Source organism: Anomaloglossus baeobatrachus, chromosome 1 (genome assembly GCF_048569485.1).
Source record: "Anomaloglossus baeobatrachus isolate aAnoBae1 chromosome 1, aAnoBae1.hap1, whole genome shotgun sequence".
NCBI classification, from domain to species: Eukaryota; Metazoa; Chordata; class Amphibia; order Anura; family Aromobatidae; genus Anomaloglossus; species Anomaloglossus baeobatrachus.
In genome coordinates, this window is record NC_134353.1 from 524,829,282 (window position 1) to 524,848,495 (window position 19,214).

General features: G+C 46.4%; 1 protein-coding gene across 1 annotated transcript; it reads left to right on the plus strand.

Moving 5' to 3' along the window:
• The first annotated feature begins 1,000 nt into the window (after positions 1 to 1,000).
• On the plus strand, positions 1,001 to 18,417 carry LOC142295857 (thioredoxin-like). The gene is made up of 5 exons (XM_075338949.1): positions 1,001 to 1,098; positions 8,844 to 8,948; positions 17,378 to 17,437; positions 17,544 to 17,609; positions 18,250 to 18,417. The coding sequence occupies exons 1-5, from the start codon at positions 1,078 to 1,080 to the stop codon at positions 18,313 to 18,315; spliced, it is 318 nt and encodes a 105-aa protein (XP_075195064.1). The 5' UTR covers positions 1,001 to 1,077; the 3' UTR covers positions 18,316 to 18,417.
• The last annotated feature ends 797 nt before the right edge of the window (positions 18,418 to 19,214 follow it).

A 19,214-nucleotide genomic window follows, 5' to 3' on the forward strand; every position in this document is an offset into this window, starting at 1 on the left:
GCACTGTACTGGCAGAGAATAGCACCAGAAACCACAAGCAAGTAGTTAGCCTGTTAGTTCTTAGGCACATAGTAAAACTAAAAAGTAGACCTGGATAACCTCTTTAAAGAGAACCTGCCACCACTTTTTTGGCCTATAAGCTGCAGCGACCACCACCGGGCTCTTATATACAGCATTCTAATATGCTGTATATAAGAGCCCAGGCCGCTGTGTAGAACATAAAAAACATTTTATAATACTTACCTAACGGTTGCGCTGGGGTGGAGTTGGGCCATATGGTCGTCTCCATTGTCCGGTGCCGCCTCTTTTGGCAATCTTCGTCCTCCTACTCAAGCCTGTATGCATGATGCATCCTACGTCATACACACTAGCCGGCATTGAGGTCTCATCCAGGAGCACTACAATACTTTGATCTGCCCTGCTCAGGGCAGATCAAAGTGCGCCTGCGCCGGACCTCGATACCAGCGAGTGTGAATGACCTAGACCCATCATGCACCCCGGCTACAGAAGAAGGAAAAAAAATGGGCAAAAGAGGCGGCGCCAGCACCAGACAACAGAGACACCCATCTGACCCAACTCCACCGCACCGCTCCTTAGATGAGTATTATAAAGTGTTTTTTATGTTCTACACAGCGTCCTGGGCTCTTATATAGCATGCTGTATATAAGAGCCCATTTGTGGTGGCCGCAGCCTATAGGCCAAAAAAGTGGTGACAGGTTCCCTTTAAAGGTCTCCATGACATGAAGGTTCTTGAATGCAAACAACTTATTTATGCTTTATTTGCTGTAACACTAATTAGCATGCTGTAATAGTAACAATAAGTACAACTGTAACACCCCTTTAACTAAAACAAGAATGTCAACATATAAATGCAAATTATGTATAATTTCTAATAAATATTCTGCACACCTTCAATAATCTGTGCCACTCCTAAGATTTTAATTAGCACTGTAAAATCAGGCCTGGCCTTTTGCCCATAAGCATGCCATATATAGGACAGTAGAGATGACAGAAGATGTAGGAAGTGCCTGAAGAAAGAAGTGAGCGTTGAGTGTCACCACTATTTACAACACCGCGATGGAGAAGATACAAGATAAGGTATATTTTCCATGTATATTAGACGTGTAACAAGTTATAGCTTATCTGAAGCTCAAGTTATTACAGATTTCAGTAGCTCAAAATGTCCCATGCTAAGTTCTGTAGGAAACCAGGCACTTATCTACACATGTAGGGAGCAAGTATGTTTATTAGCTACCGTATTGTTTCTTTGTTAGTATTGTTTTTATAGTCATTGGTGCTACATAGCACTAAATACTTTCTGGAAATATGATAGAACCGTGTGCTCAGTGCTTTAAGAAAGTGTACAGAGACCATTCTTTTTCCTAGCCAAGTCACCTCTGTTGACTGCCGTACAGACACTGTCTGATGCCATATGCTTAGAAAGGAGAATTATTATTATTATTTATTATTATAGCGCCATTTATTCCATGGCGCTTTACAAGTGAAAGAGGGTATACGTACAACAATCATTAACAGTACAAAACAGACTGGTATAGGAGGAGAGAGGACCCTGCCCGCGAGGGCTCACAGTCTACAGGGAATGGGTGATGGTACAATAGGTGAGGACAGAGCTGGTTGCGCAGTGGTCTACTGGACTGAGGGCTATTGTAGGTTGTAGGCTTGTTGGAAGAGGTGGGTCTTGAGGTTCCTCTTGAAGCTTTCCACCATACATACAATGTACAATGAAGCCTATTTATTTGTTCTGTGAAATTTGTACAGAATCCAAAAAGTAAAATATTTTATATGCCTGTATAAAAAGGAGGCATATGGCGGTAAGGTATACATACTGATACTTTACATACTTTACATACTGATTTATGTAAAGCGCTGTGAAATGAATGGTGCTATAAAGTGAATAAATATTATTATTATTAGTTATACTATGTATTTCTATAGCAGCAATTTATTCTGCAGCACTTTACAATTCAGATTGTACTTGTACCAACAATAGAGTTCCATATAAATCAACGAATCACACAAGAGGAGTGAGGACTCTGCATACAATCTATTAGGAGATACAAAAGGAAAACAGTCCTTGTCATGTATAGTCCTGTCATCATTTATAATAAATAAGGATATTCTTATACACAGTACATGAACCAATCGTCAACCAGTAAAGGGGGCTTTACACACAACGACATCGCTAACAAGATGTCAGTGGAGTCACGGAATTCGTGACGCACATCCGGCCTCGTTAGCGACGTCGTAGTGTGTGACACGTAGGAGCGACCGCTAACGATGTAAAATACTCACCAAATCATTGATTGTTGACACGTCATTCATTTCTCAAATGTCGTTGCTGGTTCAGGATACAGGTTGTTGGTCGTTCCTGAGGCAGTACACATCGCTATGTGTGACACCCCAGGAACAACGAACAAAACAACACCATACCTGCATCCTCTGGCAACGAGGTGGGCGTGTCTTGCATGCGGCTGCTCTCCGCCCCTCCGCTTCTATTAAACGCCTGCCGTGTGACGTCGCTGTGATGCCGCACGAACCGCCCCCCTTAGAAAAGAGGCTGTTCACCGGCCACAGCGACGTCGCTAGGAAGGTAAGTCCGTGTGACGGGGCCTAGCGATATTGTGAGCCACGGGTAGCGATTTGCCCGTGATGCACAAATGACAGGGGCGGGTGGGATCGGCAGCGAGATCACTAGCGATGTCGCTGTGTGTAAAGTGGCCTTTAGTGTATAAACTGTGCGCAGAATTATTAGGCAAGTTGTATTTTAGAGGATTTTTTTTTATTATTGATCAACAACTATGTTCGCAATCAATCCAAAAGACTCATAAATGTCAAAGCTTAATATTTTTGGAAGTTGGAATGGGGTTTATTTAGATTTGGCTATCTTACAAGGATATCTGTTTGTGCAGGTAACTATTACTGTGCAGAATTATTAGGCAACTTAATAAAAAACAAATATATTCCCATCTTACTTGTTTATTTTCCCCAGATAAACCAATATAACTGCACAAAATTTAGAAATAAATATTTCTGACATGCAAAAACAAAACCCCCAAAAAATAGTGACCAATATAACCACCTTTCTTTATGATGACACTCAAAAGCCTACCATCCATAGATTTTGTCAGTTGCTGGATCTGTTTACAATCAACATTGCATACAGCAGCCACCACAGCCTCCCAGACACTGTTCCGAAAGGTGTACTGTTATCCCTCCCTGTAGATCTTACATTTTATGAGGGACAACAGGTTCTCTATGGGGTTCAGATCAGGTGAATAAGGGAGCCATGTCATTATTTTTTCATCTTTTAGACCTTTACTGGCCAGCCACACTGTGGAGTAGTTGGATGCATGTGATGAAGCATTGTCCTGCATGAAAATCATGTTTTTCTTGAATGATACCGACTTCTTCCTGTACCACTGCTTGAAGAAGTTATCTTCCAGAAACTGGCAGTAGGTCTGGGAGTTGAGCTTCACTCCATCCTCATCCTGAAAATGTCCCACAAGTTCATCTTTGATGATACCAGCCCATACCAGTACCCCACCTTCACCTTGCTGACGTCTGAGTCGGTGTGGAGCTCTCTGCCCTTTACTGATCCAGCCTCTGGCCCACCAAGAGTCACTCTCATTTCATCAGTCCATAAAACCTTTGAAAAATCAGTCTTAAGATATTTCTTGGCCTAGTCTTGATGTTTTATCTTATGTTTCTTGTTCAAAGGTGGTCGTTTTTCATCCTTCCTTACCTTGGCCATGTCCCTGAGTATGGCACACCTTGTGATTTTTGCTACTCCAGTAACGTTGCAGCTCTGAAATATGGCCAAACTGGTGGCAAATGGCATCTTGGCAGCTTCACGCTTGATTTTCCTTAATTCATGGGCAGTTATTTTGCACCTTTTTTGCCCAACCCGCTTCTTGCGACCCTGTTGGCAATTTGCCATGAAACCCTTGATTTTTCGGGATCATGTTCAAAAGTTTGGCAATTTCAAGTCTGCATCCCTCTGCAAGACATCTCACAATTTTGGACTTTTTAGAGCCTGTCAAATATCTCTTCTAACCCATTTTGCCAAAGGAAAGGAAGTTGCATAATAATTAAGCACACCTTATATAGGGTGTTGATGTCATTACACCGCACCCCTCCTCATTACAGAGATGCACATCACCTGATTACTTAATTAGTAGTTGGCTCTCAAGCCTATACAGCTTGGAGTAGGACATGTATACAAATTATAATGTGATCAAAATACTCATCTGCCTAATAATTCTGCACACAGTGTAATGCAAAGATACAAAATGTGACTTATGCGGGTGTCACACGGTACGATAAATCACATAAGCGATCGCACCCACCCCCGTCGTTTGTGCATCACGGGCAATTAGTTGCCCGTGGCGCACAAAGGCGTTAACCCCCTGTCACACGCACTTACCTCCTGGGCGACGTTGGTATGGGCGGCGAACATCCTCTTCCTGAAGGGGGAGGGACGTTCGGCGTCACAGCGACATCACACGGTAGCCGACCAATTGTCTCCTAAACATTATTCTACCAACAGGAGGAGTGGTAGGGCACATGCCTTTACCAAGAATAAATAATTTAGACAATAAAATGATAGCCAGTATGTGGTTATGATTATGATGTTAGTTTATCATATTGAAATATCACATTTTTATTGTTTTAATATTACTTCTTTTTGAAAAAGTGACAAAGACTAAAGCCATATTGATTCTAACATTTAAAGTAGGTTATAAATGAATAATCATTTTGATTTAAAGGGAACCTGTCACCAGATTTGGTGCCTATAAGCTGCGGCCACCACCAGTGGGCTCTTATATACAGCATTCTAACATGCAGTATATAAGAGCCCAGGCCTATGTGTAGAATGTAAAAATCACTTCATGATACTTACCTAAATGGTCGGCACGGTGCAGTTGGGTCATATGGGCATCTCTGTTCTCTGGTGCCGGAGCCTCCTCTTTCGGCCATCTTCGTCCTCCTTCTGAAGCCTGTGTGCATGATGCCTCCTACGTCATAAACACTCACCGGTCCTGCCCTGCTCAGGACCTCAATGCTGGTGAGTGTTGACGACGTAAGATGTGTCATGTACCACGGCTTCAGAAGGACGACAAAGATGGCCGAAAGAGGAGGCGCCGGGACCGCAGAATGGAGACGCCCATATGACCCAACTCCACCGTAGCAACCATTTAGGTGGGTATTATAAAGTGTTTTTTATGCTCTACACAGCGGCCTGGCCTCTTCTATACAGCATGTTAGAATGCTGTATATAAGAGCCCACTGGTGGTGGCCGTAGCTTATAGGCCCCAAATCTGCTGACAGGTTTCCTTTAACATGCAGAAAATGAAGAAACTGAAACATTAATTTTAGAGAAGATTTATCTTTGTCTTTATTGGTTAAATAAAAAACTCTTTACTTCTTTAGCCTAGTGATTCCATAGCTCACTCGCCTGATCGTCTATCGATTTCTGCCAGCATAAATGATCTGATCACCAAATGGCTGAAAATTTTGCTTGTTTGTCAGGTGATCACTTGCATGTTTGCATGGCCAATAATTGGGAATGAACATTGTTGCGTACACTTGTTTGCTGATTATAGGCTCGTCTAAATGGGCAAACAGTTGAAACCATATTAACTTGGCATTGGTCCCAAAATCCCAAAATGTCTACCAAAAATAAAGAGAGTGTAGAATAATAAACCATTAACCAACAGAGATAAATGTCCAAGTTAAATGGTATTTCAGTCTTAATAAAGATTAAGAGCAGCGTGCCAATTCATGGACCCAGTGCATATTATTAGTGCCATTTGCCTCCATCATCTGAAGAGAAATGTTGCTCCAGTCGGGGACTCTAAAAGCATTTCTGGCATAAGAAACACTGTCTTTTTCCATGAATTTGGTGGGTGGGTATAGCCACGCCCGCTACACACTTGGCTATACCCAATCAGTGCATACACAATAACTTGAACAGAGGACCGGCACTCCAAATCTTCTGGAATTTTTTACAATTTATTCCACATCATAAGCACACAGGTGTAAATGTACGCCTTTACGCCTGTATACTTATGATGTGGAACAAATTGTAAAAGATTCCAGAAGATTTCGAGTGCCGGTCCTTTGTTCAAGTTATACTGTGGATGCCTTCCTTGGACACGTGCACCTTGGATTGTGTGCCGCCTGGAACTTTTGTTTCTGCATACACAATAATGATACAGGTATTTCACCAGGGCAATGTGTCCTCTGATTGCTTGCATCTTCCCTTCAATAGTGCCTGTCACGAATCTGGACTATCTTTGGCACTGTATGTTGAATGTTGCTCAAGTTAGAAAGGTCTAAAAACACCATTGTATGTTAAAAATAGAGTAATCTGAGGTTATTTTGACTTATGGAACAACTGAATACAGGTGAAATAATATTTCAGCTAATTTCTAAAAGTTCATAAAGTATATTTTTCATTAATTTATTTGAAGCCATTATACGAGTTTAGTGCAGCTGATTTATGTTCAAAGGGTAAAAATGTATATTTTCTTGACCATTCCCATGTATTGTACTTTATCTCCTATTAAAGTGAAAGGGATACAAGATACAATATAAGGGAACAGTCACTCAACAATGTATGGAGCCACGCTCTATGCACTGCATATTCTTTATATCTGGCCACTGTCAAAGCACTTAACAGCAGATTGGTGGGGGTCCCCCATCATTACGTTATTGATTACCTATCCTATTGATCTTTAATATGTTAGTTCTTGACAACCCTTTTAAAGGGTCACACCCCAGAAAACAAGTTATCTCTTATTCAAACGATAGGGGATAACTTGATAATCATTGGGGAGCCGTATGCTGGGCCTCGCAGAAAACCAAATTTCAGGCTCTATCTCAGCAATTGAACCCCGAGTGATCAGTAAGTTTTTGAAAATAATCCTTAAAAAAAAATCTGTCACAATGATCCACGCCCCAAAACTTATAAGCTTATGTGGACTTATTGCTCTCTGAGAGCAAGTCTCATCCATACTTTAATTGCTTCAATCTGTTGCTCCTTGATTCAAAAATTGTTGTTTTAATTAATATGCAAATGAGGCTTAAATGCTGTGTGTGCGGACAAAGCACGTCTCAAGTCTCTGCCTTTTTGGCGCCTATAGCCACCCATTCCCACCTTACTCTACTAGATTGACAGCTCACTAACAGTGTGGTCAAACAAAGTGAGCTGTCAATCAAGCAGAGGAAGGTGGACCTGGGTGTGAAAATAGAGCCAGGAAGGTAGAGGCTTTAGAAATACTCTATCATGCCTAGAGCACTTAAACCTCATTTGCATATGAATTAAAACAGCAATTCCTTAAGCTGGTGTCACACATAACGACGACGACAACGACGTCGCTGCTACGTCACCATTTTCTGTGACGTTGCAGCGACGTCCCGTCGCTGTCGCTGTGTGTGACATCCAGCAACGACCTGGCCCCTGCTGTGAGGTCGCCGGTCGTTGCTGAATGTCCAGCTTCATTTTTTGGTCGTCACTCTCCCGCTGTGACACACACATCGCTGTGTGTGACAGCGAGAGAGCGACGAAATGAAGCGAGCAGGAGCCGGCACTGGCAGCTGCGGTAAGCTGTAACCAGCGTAAACATCGGGTAACCAAGGGAAGACCTTTCCCTGGTTACCCGATGTTTACGCTGGTTACCAGCCTCCGCTCTTGCTGCCAGCGCCGGCTCCTGCACTGTGACATGTGGCTGCAGTATGCATCGGGTAATTAACCCGATGCATACTGTAGCAAGGAGAGCAAGGAGCCAGCGCTAAGCAGTGCGCGCGGCTCCCTGCTCTCTGCACTGTGACATGTAGCTGCAGCACACATCGGGTTAATTAACCCGATGTGTGCTGCAGGAGAGCAAGGAGCCAGCGCTAAGCGCGGCTCCCTGCTCTCTGAACTGTGACATGTACCTGCAGCACACATCGGGTTAATTAACCCGATGTGTGCTGCAGGAGAGCAAGGAGCCAGCGCTAAGCGCGGCTCCCTGCTCTCTGAACATGTAGCACAGCGACCTTATGATCGCTGCTTCTGCTGTGTTTGACAACTAAGCAGCGATCATAACAGCGACTTACAAGGTCGCTGTTACGTCACCGAAAATGGTGACGTAACAGCGACGTCGTTGTCGCTGTCGTTTAGTGTGACACCAGCTTTACTCAAGAAATAACAGATTGCATCAGTAAAAGTGTGGACGACATTATCTTTCAGATAGGAGCATGACCATATAAACATTTGGAAAGGATGCATCCTACTTACAGATTTACTTTAAGATGTTAAAAAGCACCACTCCAGCATTTTGTTTTTTCTTATTTCCGTGCTGGAGTGGTGCTTTAAATGTAGCTTCCCTGACCCCCTCTCATATTCACCTTCTGGTGTCTTCATTTGCTTTCAGCTACTCTCTGGTCGGTGTCTTGTGATTTGTGACCTAGTGTTTGGTGAAGCACACTGGATGTCACAACTCAATGCTACTCTATGAGAGCCTCATTCTGGATTGATTCTTGCGCTCATAGACTTGCATTGCCACCTTGTGACGTAACTCATGACTTACAGCCAGTCAGAAGTTACGGACTCAAGATGGAGCCGTGGGACCAGAGCAATGTTGGCAAAAAGGTGAAGCCGCTGGAAGGGGAGAATATGAGGGGCAGAGGAATTAGATTTAAAGTGCCACTCCAGCGCTAAAAAAGTCAAAAAACATTGAAGTGGTGCTTCGATTTATCTATTGTGCTCTTTACAATAGCTTTCATCAACAATGTATTATTTTATGTTTTGTATCTTATAATTACTTTTTCTTTTATAGCAATCAATGGAAAACGTTTTTAGAGATGCTGGGGAAAAACCTGTACTATTTTGTTTTGTATCTTATACATGTCCATACTGCAAAAGACTGCTGCCTTACCTTGAAGTAAGTAATATAAAATTTACAGTGTTTAGTGTATCAATTCACAGGACTTCAGTCAATCAACCAGATCAGTAGTCTCCGGCCTCTAGACAAAAGGCTTGAGAATTTCTTACCTTCAGGGTTACTTGGTGTGGCTTAGCCAGTCTGGAGTGATATTATCATTTTGATGTGACACACAGATGACATTGCTCTAGAAACAATGGAAGCAGTGGCGTAGCAAAGAGGGGGGGGAGGGGGCGGTCCGCCCCGGGCGGCACGTGTCAGGGGGCGGCATTTTGGGGGTAAAAAATGCCACCCCATCATCACCGCACAAATCTCGGCACTACCGCACCCATCATCACCACAGACACCAAGGCACTACCACCCCCATCATCACTGCACACACCGGCACTACCTCAGTGACGTCCCTGCTGACAGCGTGATTCACTTCAGTTTCTGTGTGGAACTCACAGAAGTGGCGGTGTTCTACTGTCGCTCCTGTCAGCTTCCGATGTACCAGAGATGAAAGCATCGTGGGACCTCGTGTGGATTACGCCGGACCTGTATGGTATTTGCGGGTTAATAAAGTGGGGAAAAAGGGTGGTTTTTTTGTCTTTTATTTCAAATTAAGGATTTTTCGTTGTTTGTGTTTATTTACTTTCAATACAGATTAATCATGGGGGGTGTCTTATAGATGCCTGTCATGATCAACCTAGTACTTAGTGGCAACCATGAGCTGCCATTAACTCCTTATTACCCCGATTTCCACCGCACCAGGCAATTCGGGATCAGCCAGGTAGAGTCCCAGGACTGTCGCATTTAATGAATGTGGCAATTCCAGGCGGCTACTGGCTGATATTTTTAGGCTGGGGGCACCCCATAACATGGAGCTCCCCATCCTGAGAATACCAGCCTTCAGCCATGTGGCTTTATCTTGGCTGGTATCAAAATTGGGGGAGACCGCACGCCGTTTTTTTAAATTTTTTTTATTGAACTGCATGATATAGACCTGCCCACTGGTGGCTGTGATTGGTTGCAGTAAGACAGCTGTCACTCAGCGTGGGGGCGTGTCTGACTGCAACCAATCATAGGTGCCGGTGGGTGGGGGAAGCAGGGAATACAAGATGGAATAATGAGTGGCCGGCATTTTCAAAAGAGGAAAAATCGCCGGAGCTTTGTGAGAGCCGTGCAGCGCCACGCCGATGATCGGTGAGTATGAGAGAGGGGGTGAGAGGGATAGACCGATCGACAGAGAGAGATAGAGACTGAGAGAGAGAGAGATCCACCAACAGATAGACAGAGAGACCGACCAACCAACAGAGAGAGAGAGACCGACAGACAAACAGAGAGAGATAGAGAGACCGACCGATTGCAAAAATGCTGCAAAACAACGATCCATTTGTTTTTTTTTACTGTTTTACCGGCGGCAGGCTATTGTGAATGATCAGCTGATCCCCCGGTGGCCGGCCGCTGGGCGATCAGCTGATCACTCTCAAAAGCCGGCCGACCAGCTGATCGCTCTCAAAAGCTGGCCGCCGAGCGATCAGCTGATCGTTCACAAAAGCCGGCCGGTCAGCTGATCACTCTCAAAAGCCGGCCGATCAGCTGATTGCTCTCAAAAGCTGGGCGATCAGCTGATCGCACTCAAAAGCTTATCGTTCGACCGCATGCGCAGTGAAAAACAATGGATTCCACCACTCAGAAAACGCTACATGCTGCGTTTCTGCCGCCCGACGGTCAGTCGTTCCACGACTGATCCGTCATGCGGCAAATACAATGCACACACATTAGTTGCAATCCGTCGTTCATACAAGTCTATGGGAAACAGCGCAAGCCGTTAATGGATTGCACTGTTTTCCAAAACGGCGGATTGCGACTAACGCAAATGTGAAAGTACCCTTATCGACGGCCAATGTAGGGGGGTGGCAAATGTGACGACCGTCCTGTGCGGCAAAAGCAGTTGCTATGTCACTGCCTGGAAGGTAAAAGATTTGTGAGCCTTCCATCCAGCAGCCAAAGACTATTGATCTGGTCGATGGAGCAAAGTGCTGTGAATTGATCTGTGAATCTCTACTATAATGCTATTTAAGTAGAAAAAAAACTACATACCGTTAGGTCGATAAATATTTGGACAATGACACAAGTTTTGGCATTTTAGCTGTTTATCAAAAGATATTCAAGATACAGTTGTAAAATCAGTATGAGCTTAAAATGCAGACTTTCAGCTTTAATTTGAGGGTATTCATGTCATAATTTTAGTAAGAGTATAGGTATTACAGCCCTTTCAAATGTAGCTATCTCATTTTCAAGGGACCAAAAGGGACCAAAATTGTACAATTATCTCAAAAGCTCTTTAATAGGCTGCATTGACCAGTCTCTCATTAATGCATCATCAACTAACCAGGGAAAAGGTCTGGAGCTGATTACAGGTATGGAATTTGCATTTTGAAGCAGTTGCTGTGAACCCAGAACAAGCGGTCAAAGGAGTTGTTAATGGAAGAGCAAGAGACCATCATTAGTCTGAAAAAAGAAGAAATCTATCAAAGATATAACAAAAATGATAGGAGTGGCTAAATCAACAGTTTGGTACATTCTGCAAAAAAAAGCACACTGGTGAACTTGGGAATTCAAAACTGCCTGGATAGACATGGACGTCGATAGTGGTAGATGATCATAGAATTCTTTCCATGGTGAAGAAAAATCCCTTCACAACATTCACCTAAGTGAAGAACACTCTCCATGAAGTAGGAGTTTCAGTATCTAAGTGGTGCTTTACACGCTGCAACATCGCTAGCAATGTCGAGCGCGATAGCACCCACACCCGTCGTACGTGCGACATTTGGTGCTCGCTGCCGTAGCAAACATTGTCGCTATAGCAACGTCACATGCACATACCTGGTCAGCGATGTCACTGTGACCGCCGAACAATCCCTCTCTCAAGGGGGAGGTGTGTTCGGCGTCATAGCGACGTCACTGTGGCGTCACTAAGCGGCCGGCCAAAAGAAGCGGAGGGGAGGAGATGAGCGGGACGTAACATCCCATCCACCTCCTTCCTTCCGCATTGCCGGTGGACGCAGGTAAGGAGATATTTGTCTCCCGCGGTGTCACACATAGCGATGTGTGATGCCACAGGAACGCCGAACAACATTGTACCTGTGGCAGCAGCAATATTAAGGAAATGAACGACGTGTCAACAATCACCATTTTGGAATGATTTTGCGATCATTGATCATCGATCATTAGTGTTACACGCTGCAATGTCGCTACCGGCGCTGGATGTGCGTCACTAACTACGTGACCCTGACAATATATCGGTAGCGATGTCGCAGCGTGTAAAGCATCCCTAAGCCTACTATAAAGAAAAGACTTCACTATAATCAGCCTAAAAATAGAAAGGTCAGATTAGGGTTTGCCAAAAAAACTTCTAAAGAAGACAGTTATGGAAAAGCATGCTTTAGACAGATGAAACTAAGATCAACCTGTACCAGAATGATAGAAGAAGAAAATATGGAGAGGGCTTGAAACGGCTCATATTTTAAACCCCACCATATCGTCTGTAAAACATGGTGGAGGCAGTGTGATGGCATAGATATGCATGGCTTCCAATGGCACTGGGTCACTAATGTTTATTGATGATGTGAAAAGTATTGGCACTGTTTGAAAAATCATGTGATGCTTCTCTAATTTGTGTAATTAACAGCACCTGTAACTTACCTGTGGCACCTAACAGGTGTTGGCAGTAACTAAATCACACTTGCAGCCAGTTGACATGGATTAAAGTTGACTCAACCTCTGTCCTGTGTCCTTGTGTGTACCACATTGAGCATGGAGAAAAGAAAGAAGACCAAATAACTGTCTGAGGACTTGAGAATCCAAATTGTGAGGAAGCATGAGCAATCTCAAGGCTACAAGTCCATCTCCAAAGACCTAAAAGTTCCTGTGTCTACGGTGCGCAGTGTCATCAAGAAGTTTAAAGCCCATGGCACTGTGGCTAACCTCCCTAGATGTGGAAGGAAAAGAAAAATTCACGAGAGATTTCAACGCAAGATTATGCGGATGGTGGATAAAGAACCTCGACTAACATCCAAACAAGTTCAAGCTGCCCTGCAGTCCAAGGGTACAACAGTGTCAACCCGTACTATCCATCGGCGTTTGAATGAAAAGGGACTATATGGTAGGATACCCAGGAAGACCCCACTTCTTACCCCGAGACATAAAAAAGCCAGGCTGGACAAACTGGTCAAATCCGTTAGCGAAGGGAACCTCCGGGGTTTCCCAGCAGTCAAGACCCGATTGAAGGCGACAGCTCAAACCGTAGAGGGAAACACAGTCACCGCCAAGGCTACAGTTCCCAGGGCCAGAGCCTGCGGGCAAAAGGGGCTCCTTCAGCACCCATCCAAGCTGGGGAGCGGGTTACCGGTGGGAACCCATTGGAACCGTACACACTACACAGGTGCAGGGAAAGGCAGTCACCATCAACCTGCCGGGAGGAGAAACACCACAGCCGTCTGTGGGACCCGTCCATCCAGCCGTTTGTTTGACCGGAGACTTTGCATTCATCATTGGCTGAGTGAGTACCACCATGCCGTGCGGCACAGCGCTGCCCCTGCGACCCTGCACCTCACCAGGCCCCGTAACCCGCCTGCCATCCATCCCTACCCCTCACCGGGGCCCCGGGACAACCAACCCCCCTACCCACGGAGATCCGGCCCACCGCTCGAGCCACCACCGAGCAGCAGCAGTAGCCGGACCCGAGCAGTGGGTGAGCGCAGCGTCCCCTCCTCCGCCCGCGACAACTTGGCGTCATGAACAGGATCTTACCGCTCTGCCGTCTGGTAGAGGTGCGCCTTGTGACCGCCGGAGGTGTCCTGCCAAAAATTTTGAGAAGCCGCCATCTTGCGCGCGAAAAGTCCCCGCTCGAGCGTCTCCTCGACCAGTGGAGGCGCGAAAGCCGAAACCCCGCCCCTGTAGAGGAGGAGCCGGAAAAAGATTAAGGGGGACGGATGGCATCTGGCCGCATGTAGCCCACGGCTAAAAAAGCAGGGACGCCAGGACCCTGCGGCCATCTTTTTGTTGGTTCCTGGAAGACGCCTCCGCAGAAATGTACCAGCCGTCCCGCAGCACCGTAGGCGTGGGTGGAGGTCCAGACCGCCCAGCTCCAACAGCAGCTGCAGATTCGGATGCAGCTCCTCTTGGAGGAGTGGGAGGCCGACATGGCGGAGGTGGTGGCGGCGGCCATACGGAGACGCGAGGTGGAGGGAGTCTTGGAGGAGAGGGTAAGTGACCCACGCCCCTGTACCCCTAGTGGGTCGGTCATCGTGGCCGAGGGGCCCGGTCTACGCCCGCTCGCCCTGCTACCTCCCCTGCTACCCGTGTTGGCTGCTGCTGCCCCGCCACTAGGCCCGCTACCACCCCCACCGGTAGCGGTACCCTGCCAATCCGCCCAGGCGGACCGATCTGTGGCCGAGGCCCATGACCGTGCAGCACCGCTTCCTTGGAAGACGCCGAAGGCCGAGCCCATTGTTGAAGCTGTACCGGAGGCACCGCTGATCGTGCCTGACCCCGCATCGGCCCGGTTGCCCGTCTCATGCAGGAGGAGGCGGAGGTCCGGCGGGAGAGGATCCCTGGGCCCATTCCCCACACATCAGCTGAGGTTGCGCCGGGTTGCCACTGCAAGGCAGCACCCCAGGCTAAGTCACCGCGGGACCTTCCACCCAGATTGCCAGTGGTGGACAGTATTTAGAAGGTCTCGCGGGGCCCGACCCGTGCGCAGGGGCTCGCAGCGGCCCCGTATTGGGACAGGGAACCGACACCGCTGGGCCTGGAGATTGCCGAGAGAGAGAGAAGGAAGGCGGAGCTGGTGGCCCGTATGATAAAAGAAAAAGAAAGCCTCTGTCAGGCCACCTTCCGGGCACGAAGCCCGTTCTATGAAGGACAAGTGAGGAGGTTTGACGTCCGTCGGGGGTATGGGTTCATATACGAACCGGGCCTGGAGGCCGAGATCTTTGTGGCCCGTCGGGACGTCAATGCCCATCTGCCGGAAGACCACCCGGGCCGCAATCTGATGCCGGGAGATTTGGTGCAGTACACCAGGCACTGCGGGGAGAGGGGATGGTTCGCGCTGGATGCGAAGCTGAGGGGCAGTCAAGAGGCCCGAGCATCCGCCCCCAGCCCCCTCCTCTGGCCAACACCGAGGAGTCAGAGTGATGGCAGCGGTCCTCCGCTGCAAGTTGTCCCCATTGGGACCACCAGAACCGTTTAGAAAGTTTGAGAATGATAAGTAAAAGAATGATCAACCGAAGATGTGACCTGATTTACAACCATGATTGAACCGGTCGTTGCCGGCAACTGTTCTCCCCGTGGGGACTGTCTTAAACCGTGCGTAGAAACTGCTACGGACAAGCCCGAGAACTTGCAGGGCAACCACGAACTTGTGGTATGTAGATAAAAATGTTTTAAGGCTTGAAACCGTGACCGCCTCCGGAGAGGCTCATTTGGAGGATGGGCCTGGAGGAAAGAGATGGCCCAGGCCCGCCACTACCGTAACCGGTGGTGATCCTCCGGGGGTTCAGGGGTCCCCATGGACGTGGGTCCCCTGAAAGGGACAGAACCCGCTCGGGCAACTTGGTGCTGGACTGGGGTCAAGGGGTGCTGCCCATTTGCTTAGGGGCAGCATTAGGGCCAGGTTGCTTGGGTGGGAGAAGAGCGGAAGCCGTACCGTTAATAAAGACAACCGTTTAGTAACGTTTAAGTAATGTACCTCCCGATGTGGGAAGAATGAAACATGCTTGTTTTATATGTTTACCTTTTTTTTACTCTTTTACAGTTAAAAATAAAACCGGTGATGGACGAGCAGCCCGCGGACGGTCTGCATTTTACTAAAGGGGAATGTGGCGCCCTGGACAAGCCAGGTCGTCACAGGTACTACACCAACACACCCCACACCCCGGTTAGGCACACCGAAGCCAAACACAAAATCCTTGTTGCCTTCCTCCAGGGGCTGATGTCCACACCAGGGGGTGGGCCAGGCGGTTGGTCCCGCCCCCCGAGGAGTTCAGAGTCCTGGAGGCGGGAAAAGGAGTCAGATTAGTTGTGAGAGGAGTTGAAGTAAGAAGTGAAGTGGTAGCAGAGCAGTCTGACAGCGTCCGGGTGTGTGGCCCGGATGGAACAGCAAGGTTGGCAGACGGTGGTGACCGTCTGCAGGAGAGGCCGATTAGAGTGAGCCGTAAAGACCGTGGACGGGCGGTGGCCCGGCGGTACCGGACCGGTGAACAAAGAGAAGCCAGCACCATCCGGCAGGGCTTACGGACCCCGACCAGGCTAGGAGTCGCTGTAAAACTGGTCAAATCCGTTAGCGAAGGGAACCTCCGGGGTTTCCCAGCAGTCAAGACCCGATTGAAAGCGACAGCTCAAACCGTAGAGGGAAACACAGTCACCGCCAAGGCTACAGTTCCCAGGGCCAGAGCCTGCGGGCAAAAGGAGCTCCTTCAGCACCCATCCAAGCTGGGGAGCGGGTTACCGGTGGGAACCCATTGGAACCGTACACACTACACAGGTGCAGGGAAAGGCAGTCACCATCAACCTGCCGGGAGGAGAAACACCGCAGCCGTCTGTGGGACCCGTCCATCCAGCCGTTTGTTTGACCGGAGACTTTGCATTCATCATTGGCTGAGTGAGTACCACCGTGCCGTGCGGCAGAGCGCTGCCACCGCGACCCTGCACCTCACCAGGCCCCGTAACCCACCTGCCATCCATCCCTACCCCTCACCGGGGCCCCGGGACAACCAACCCCCCTACCCACGGAGGGGAGAACGAACATCAAAGCTGCTCCCTGTCATCACTCTCTGGATCCCCGTCACAACCTCACCACAACCGTGAGTGGCGTCACGGACAATATCCCTAACCCAAACCACCCCCTTTCACTCACGTTCGAGGAATGCCGCTCGAGTCCCCGGGATCCGGCCCACCGCTCGAGCCACCACCGAGCAGCAGCAGCAGTAGCCGGACCCGAGCAGTGGGTGAGCGCAGCGTCCCCTCCTCCGCCCGCAACATTAGCCCTACAGAAGTCAGAAATTTTCTCTTACACCACTGGATATGATATAACTTACTGACTGCTAGTTGTATGAATGCTCTTTTTTTATTTACTTATTTTTTAATAGCCTTTTTAATAACCAGTAGGGTGAAGTGCCACTCAATGATTATACAAAGTATTAAAGCAGCCCGTTTCTTTTTGTCCATGCCTGTACTGATGATGATCTATGATCAGTACAGAGCAGGAAGGAGAATCAATACTAATCTAAACTAAGCTTATTAAAAATCGTATTGATGTTATATTGAGTTTACAGCCGGCATTGTACAATTAGACGCATCAACATAAAACACATAAAAGCTAGAGTACATGTTGTATACACTGGAGAAAAATTAACAAGCTATTTTGTCTTTATTTTTTACAGCTAAAATGTCAAGAGATGCCCGATGTCACCTTCAAGATAGTGGATGCCAAAGTTTCAGGAGTAACTATTAATCCTATATAATGTCTAATGTTATATTTATAACTATCGTAGTGGAAATTAACTGAAGACTTTTCTCTAATTGTGGATAATCGTTTTTCCTCTTCAGGATCTGCTAAATGAATTTGGGATTACTGGTCTACCAGAAACTTTGCTGTTTAAAAAAGGTGTTTTGGTATGTGAATTTATTAACAAATATATGGTAGAATATTAAAGAGAATCTGTTAGTAGGCTTAACCCTGCTAAGAAATCTACATAGGCCTTAAGATAATAGGAAGCTGAATAAAATGATACCTTGATATCTGCAAACCAGTGTCTAGAGTTCCAGAGAAATCCACATTTTCCTTATATGCAAATGAGCTGTTAAGATCTAAGGGCTGGACATAGATCTCCCTGAGAATCTACTTCCAGAGCTTATTGTAAAAGAAAGGGGGCTTTACTAATGTGAGACATATAAATCAGGAGTTCAGGCTGTCAGTCATTACATGTCTCACAGTTTAACTAATGCCTCCTTTCATTTAAACTTAGCTCTGGAGGTAGATTTTCAGAGAGATCTGTGTCCCCAAATTTGTGTGGTTTTGTTCACAGATTATAGATATGAATTAATGAAATACCCGTCTAAAGGGATTGTTCCTTACTCACTGCTTTTGTTGTCATGTTGCGGATATCGGCATCTTATTTCAGCGTCGTCACAAACATGGCTTATAAATGATAGTTTCTGTTCACCAATTCTGGGTCTTTGTGTTAAATTATTACAGTAAAATAAAATTATACAGAAACTATTCCCACTGAATGTCTATTATTTTGTTTTGCAGTGCTATCGAGTAAGTGGGGCCAACAAAGACCTACTGCTGAGCTATCTAACAGAGATGAGAAAGTAGACTTGGCCATCACCAGCTACAAACCATTACCTTAACTGAATAACATGACTTTACTATGTTTAATTATGCCAGTGAGTGCAAAAAGAAAAATAAATATTAATATTGAAAAATAAGTTTCTATTTTATTTCCCATTAAAATACTGACTTGCATTTGGCGTGTCCACGGAGAAAACACTACATTAATAGAAATGCTCATAAGAAGGGAAAAACAATAACATAACAGCCTAAAATAAGATTGCTTGTCTTGAGTTACCCTAATCCGTATTTCCTTTAGGTTTGTATGAATGCAGTAAAATGAGGAACCCTGGTTACTGTCCGCTTCTAATACATTGCTTTGCATAACCATATTTTTGGCACACGTGGGATAGGAGCCAATAAGTGCAAAGGGAATAAATAGATGCTTCAGGACTTTTCATACCTGCATATGCGACTCCCATGAAGCCCATAATGGAAGGAGAAGCAGCTCATAACTGTAGCTACTGTTTCCAGATATAATATTATTAGCCATTGAACCCGTTCTTCGCCCTGGGTGTCGAGGAATTAGCATCGGGGCCGGACTTTGTGGGCGAGGTCTTTTTTATCTATTCCTCTCCTGGCTGCTTTCCTCCCCTTTAATTAAATTTTGCGGTTTGTCCGCCTCCATAATCCCTATGCCCAGCATGTGCGCAGTGTAATGTTCATGTAGTTGAATTCTTCACCAAAATGAGTCCGGAGTCAGTGCGTGTGCATATTGCCACCTCCGGCACCTTTATTGAAGACACTGTGTCTGTGAATATCATGTAAAACAAACAGGTGGTTGGCGATATTCACAGAGACAGTGTCTTCAATAGGAGCCAGAGTTGGCAGTAAACGCACACATTGACTTTGGAGACATTTTATTGACGACACTGTCTCTCTAA